A 5811-nucleotide genomic window follows, 5' to 3' on the forward strand; every position below is an offset into this window, starting at 1 on the left:
GGATTTAAGGAAATACTAATATACAGTGCCATCTGGCTGCTAAGCATTAAAATACAGGTGCTTAGAAGCAAAGCTGTGTAAAACTATAGATGTTTTGCATGTGCACATGTTTTTGTAAAGGCCATGCATATATTATTGCAGACCAATGTTATAGGCAGATGTGTTTCAGAGTTTTTAATGTGTTTTTATAATGTGTATTTAGTATTTGCACAGGCAATCTGTCACAGGAAAACTGCCTGTATTTTGTGAGCGTTCGTATATTGTTGCATGACAACAATAGAAATGTGGCACAGCAAATGGGGTTCTCTTCTAAAATGGCACATTTTCCATAAATTATTATTAGAAACCATTAATGAAAAAGTTAAAAAGACAGTACAAAAATCTAGCTCCTTCAAACCCATTGGTCTGGCATGGTCTTTTGAAGTCAACCCACTCCAGTACAATCCTCATCCATTATCATTTATTTAATGCATATTTTTATGTGCACTCCTGTTTTTTGCTCTTGTTTGCTCATACTTCTTGGAAAACAAATCAAGTTACAATGCACTCTTCTTACATTTCTGATATTCTCTGGCATGCATCTGAAGACATGCAGCCTAAGTGCAGAGGAAAATATCCATCCCAAAAGCATTTCGGTGATCTATAGCATGGGATTTTTTTTCCCAACAGCAAATCCCAAAGTACAGATCAATATGAGCCACTCTCTGCACTAATGCTCACTGATTAGTCTCGATCCTGAAACCATATCCCATGGATCGTTTATTTCAGGGTTAGTTTACCACTGGAGAATCTGGCTGGTGCCATCCTAGAAGATGATGGGCATTAAAGATGAGCTACAGGATCATTGGGTTATCCTCTGCTTTCTGGAGTGAAAGGATTCACTGTCCCTGGTGAGTATGTTGATGTCTGATGTGGTTTCTCTCTCTGGCATAAATCATTCCTGACTTCTAAAGTTTAGTGCTCACAGTAGTTTATGAGTTTTAACCCTCTTGTGTTTGTAGGTTCTTATATTACATCTTCTTATGTTTATATATCTATCTCATATTAAATATATTATTACATAGGGCAGCATGGTGGCTGAGTGGCTCACAGCAAGAAGGTCCTGGGTTCGCAACCTGGCCTTTCTGTGTGGAGTTTGCATGTTCTCCCTGTGCTTGTGTGGGTTTTCTCCAGGTACTCTGGTTTCCTCCCACAGTCCAAAAACATGTATGTCAGGTTGATTGGTGACTCTAAATTGCCCATAGGAGTGAGTGTGAGTGTGTGAGGTTGTTTGTCTCTATGTGGCCCTGTGATGGACTGGTGACCTGTCCAGGGTGTACCCCTGCCTTTCACCCAAAGAGAGCTGGGATAGGCTCCAGCAGATCCATGTGACCCTGGTTAAGGAATAAGCGGGTATAGAAAATGGATGGATATTATTACATATTATATCTTAAACAAGTAAGAACACGTTTGGACCGCAATGTATTTTTGCTCTTGAACACACCCCAGATGGACTTCATTACCCATAATGCATCCCTAAAGGACGCAGAAGGAGTCCAGGGTGCAAATATTTCCTACTGAAAAGCATCTAGTAGGCGGAAAAACGTGTGAAGGTTTGCGTTAGGTGTGGACAGCTGTTTTGTTCTGTGTGCAGGTCGCGTTTCATCAGAGAGTCGGACGGTTCTTCTATCGGTGCTAAAGCTGTTTATTTTCTTCAGCAGGTAACACACCAACAGCAACAGCAGCTTCCTGCTCGACCCTGACCACAGTTAGTCCTGATCTTTGACCAACTGCACAAAACAGAAGATTAACCACGAACAGATTACATCAACAACAAACCTTTAGTTGGATTTAAATAACTGACAATCCTGATAAATATTAACAGCTTAATGAAACACACCAGAGGGTTATTGTATTTTAAAGTGTTTTTTTGTGTTACTCCTGTATTTATACACCAGTCATTTAATGAATTTAGATTTATGGTAGTGCTTTCATTGGACATGCATTCTTCATCAGCATGGCAGCGCTGCAGGCTGAGGACGTCAATGCAGACGACTGCCTGACTTCATACACCTACATCTACAGTCCAGATTTGTTAAAGTAAGTTATACTTTATGTACATGTGCATTTAAATGTGCGATCCTATTGTTTTCTCTGTAGTCAGCTTTGGTCATGATACTTTTTGTTGCTTGGCACTGTAATAACTACATGAAGTGACCTTTGAGGATTTGGACTTTTATCTTTCAGGAATCAAGTTGCTTTTATCACAGGTGGGGGATCTGGAATTGGATTCAGGATAGCTGAAGTCTTCATGAGGTGAGAAGGATCGCCTACTTCTTTATCTTTTTCACTCAGGTTGTGTGCCTGTGGCCCTTTACTGTGCCTTGATCTCCCATTTAATGCCTTCTGTCCCATACCACTTCTCCCACCTGTTTTGTTACTCCTGGTTATTTCTTCTTCTTTTTCCTTTGGTCTCACATATGCATGTATTCACATTTATACTGACACAGTACAAGATGTATTCTTTAGTACTGTTTGTCTCTGTTGATTTCTTTCCTCCAGGCATGGCTGTGACACAGTGATTGCCAGCAGAAACATGGACAAGCTCAAACAGGTTATTCCTTTTGCATATTATCAGCAATGCTAAAAAAAACTATATCTTAAACCTTGACTAAATGTTAATGTGCTGGCTTCATGTTATATGACCTCGTGTTTTCCTAGGCAGCTAAAACGCTCACTGAGGCAACGGGACGCCGCTGTCTTCCATTGTGTATGGATGTGAGGCAGCCAGAGAGCATCATGGCAGCTGTGGACGAGACTCTGAAAGAGTTGGGCTGTATAGACATCCTTGTTAACAGTATGTGACCTCTGAGAAACAAGCCTAAAACATATGTTTTTGTGCTAATGAGTACTGAGTTTGTGTGTTGCTCACTCCGTGTCATTTTCTGATGCATCCTGACAACATAGATTTAAATAGATTTGAATGTGTCTGTAGGCTGAATAAGTGGAACAACAAAGGTCAAGTTTGAATGGATTTGGTTTAGAATAATGCCCCAGTTTTCTGAGCGCAGAGGAGAATGTACATGGAGGGTTTTGGTTTAAACATCAACTTTCTGCTGCTGTGCCTGTTTGTCTTCTATCTTTATCTTTACAGCTTGTTCCCATTACATGGTGTTATTTACCAAATCAAATCCAGGTCACCTGCATTTAGCTTGTTTTTCAAGCACTGTAGCATATAATTAATGCAGTTAAAGCTTTAATTAAATTTTTTAAAGTATTAATGATTTAGATTTGATTTTATTAATATTTCTGGATAGAATCACAGTGCTATTTTTGACAGATGCTGCTGGGAACTTTCTTTGCCCGGCTACCTCTCTGTCCTTCAATGCTTTTAAGACAGTAGTGGAGATCGACACCATGGGTACATTCAACACCTGCAAAGTAGTTTATGACAAGTGGTTCAAGGTACTGTGTGGTTTCTGTCTACGTGACAGTATTTCTTTCCTTATAGTTAAATAAGTAAATTTTTTAGTGCCCCTGAGCACATAAATGATGACAAAGCAGTTAACTTTGACTCTAGGATCATGGTGGAAACATAGTAAACATCTCTGCAACACTGGGATACAAAGGACAGGTCCTCCAAGTGCACGCTGGCTCTGCCAAAGCTGCAAATGGTAAGAGGATTTTTAGTCTTATGTAATTTTATCAAAATGAGAATCTGTGTCTATACTGTAATCACTGAGTCTACTTCATGCTGCCTGTTTGGTCCCCAGATGCCATGACCAGGCACCTGGCTGTGGAGTGGGGGCCCAGTGGGGTGAGAGTAAATGCTGTGGCTCCGGGCCCTATCTCTGGCACAGAAGGCTTTCGTAGACTAGGTAAAAATTTAACACAACATGACTATACATTTAATCTTTTACTATAAATAGAAATTTGATATATTTTGTGCCGTCCACTGTCCTGTGGAGGGTCACAGGGAGCTGGACCCCATCTCAGCTGGCATTTGGTGAAAGGTTGGGTATAGAAACTGACAATAATTTGCCCCTACGGGCAATCTAGAGTCACTAATCCACCAATCACCCTGACCTGCATGTGTTTTACCTGGTGTACTGCTGCACAGACACATGGGAGAACATGCAAACTCCACAAAGAAAGGACTCTATTGTCATGGGCTTGAAACCAGAACTCTTTTGCAAATCTGACTTTTTGGAATTAAAAAATATTATCCACCTCTATATAATGGATAGTGTTAAATAACATGCAGTTATTTAGTTAGGAATATATTCTTATTCCTAAGAATAAGAATTTAATATATATAATATTAATAATATATTTGGAACATGACAGATGCTGCCAGTGAAGGGTTATTTGAGATCATCTGACACAGCTGCAGACAAAAACAGTCAGGAATCACTGATGTATAGTATAACTAAGAGTATCTGAGTATGTGTTTTTATTTTTAATCCCTCAGCTGGCCATAGTGCAGAGGCTGCTGGTGTCTTCCAGTCCATTCCTTTGCAGAGAGCAGGCAACAAAACAGAGATGGCTCACTGCACACTTTTCTTAGCCAGCCGGGCGTCCTCCTATGTGACCGGAGCCATCCTGGTGGCGGACGGCGGGACGTGGCTGACCTTACCCAATGATGTCTCCATGCTGTTGGGTATTGCCTCCTCTCAATCCGCTAAACTCTAAACAGGGGCTGTCCTCTCCTCTCCTACTTACCCAGGTATGTAGGAGAGGAGAGCGAGTGACTGAGACTGTGCAGTGGATATCAAAGCTTCAGAGACTTAAATGACAAGAATACATTAAAACCCATAATAATTCACTTGCTTCTCTTATTTTCTTTCAGGTTACTGGTCATCTGAGAAGAACAGAGAGAAGTAAATGCTGAAATTTTTGGTGATTTATCTCACCCACTAGTGCCTTAAGAGTACTTGGCTACAGTGAGTGGCAAGATGACACTGACATGCTTCATGAATAAAAATAATTTCTGCAGTCTCCATGACATTTATTAGTTATTACAAAACAGTGATTCAGAAAAAAATGATATGCATTTCAGTAGATGCTGATACACTAACTGCATTATGTGTTTACAGTATTAGTAAAGGATAAAATTACATCATTAAGATTTTTGTTTGCCCATTATAGTGCTGTACAGGCTATTTTATGTGATTTTTTTTTTCAGTACTTTTATGAATAAAGCTTCTATAATTATCCAATATGACTACTGTTTGCATTTACTATGGCAAGTTGTGTTTTGAAACTGTCTCCTTGCTTCCTGTTTGCTGTTTGGACAAGAGAAAAGGTCCAACCTCTATGACTGCTAAGGCTTGGATTGTTCTTCTGGGATGGAAAAGGCTTAATGCAAGTTGGATGACTTTAAAGAGGGTTCATGACTCCACATTGATCTAAGAAAGAAAAAAAATAGTAACACACAAAAACATTTACTTTGCTGAATATCCATCAGATGTCTGAACCTCCTGTGAATGAAACAGGACAAGAAGTTACTTGAGTCCTGTGTACAACTCACGTACACAAAGGTTATAAACAATAAATACAAATGTAAAAATCATTTATTCTGGGGATTTAAGGATGATGTATGGTGTAAACCTGATGGAAATCAATACCCCTGCAAGTCAGATGAGGGCGCCAAACGATCACAGTTTCATCCATGGAACAATTTCTCAAAATGATAAATCTCATCCCCCACGTTAGGTGTCCCACAATACTGTATTGATTTACAGATTTTATCAAGACTGCCTCAGAGAACCGGCCCTTTACCTTGTGGACCTGCTGGTGTCAGACAAATCATCCGTCCTGCCGAATCGTCAC

General features: G+C 39.9%; 1 protein-coding gene across 2 annotated transcripts; it reads left to right on the forward strand.

Moving 5' to 3' along the window:
- Window positions 1-1510: 1510 nt before the first annotated feature.
- On the forward strand, window positions 1511-5173 carry decr2 (2,4-dienoyl CoA reductase 2, peroxisomal). Of its 2 annotated transcripts, none has more exons than XM_026315255.2 (10): window positions 1511-1700; window positions 1996-2079; window positions 2227-2295; window positions 2542-2593; window positions 2701-2836; window positions 3320-3444; window positions 3560-3653; window positions 3753-3857; window positions 4451-4705; window positions 4829-5170. In XM_026315255.2, the coding sequence occupies exons 2-9, from the start codon at window positions 1997-1999 to the stop codon at window positions 4669-4671; spliced, it is 885 nt and encodes a 294-aa protein (XP_026171040.1). In that variant the 5' UTR covers window positions 1511-1700; window position 1996; the 3' UTR covers window positions 4672-4705; window positions 4829-5170. The 2 variants fall into 2 exon arrangements, with proteins under 2 accessions (XP_026171040.1, XP_026171041.1); XM_026315256.2 differs by having other exon boundaries at window positions 1605-1700; window positions 4451-4639; window positions 4829-5173.
- The last annotated feature ends 638 nt before the right edge of the window (window positions 5174-5811 follow it).

Source organism: Mastacembelus armatus, chromosome 19 (genome assembly GCF_900324485.2).
Source record: "Mastacembelus armatus chromosome 19, fMasArm1.2, whole genome shotgun sequence".
Taxonomy (NCBI): domain Eukaryota; kingdom Metazoa; phylum Chordata; class Actinopteri; order Synbranchiformes; family Mastacembelidae; genus Mastacembelus; species Mastacembelus armatus.

What these genes read in the sequence shown, in the direction of transcription:
- decr2 (XM_026315256.2), top strand. Translation starts at nt 1,997, where the DNA reads ATGGCAGCGCTGCAGGCTGAGGACGTCAATGCAGACGACTGCCTGACT. An exon ending in TATAGACATCCTTGTTAACA is followed by an intron (nt 2,837 to 3,319) that starts GTATGTGACCTC and finishes TATTTTTGACAG; the next exon opens with ATGCTGCTGGGAACTTTCTT. An exon ending in TTTATGACAAGTGGTTCAAG is followed by an intron (nt 3,445 to 3,559) that starts GTACTGTGTGGT and finishes CTTTGACTCTAG; the next exon opens with GATCATGGTGGAAACATAGT.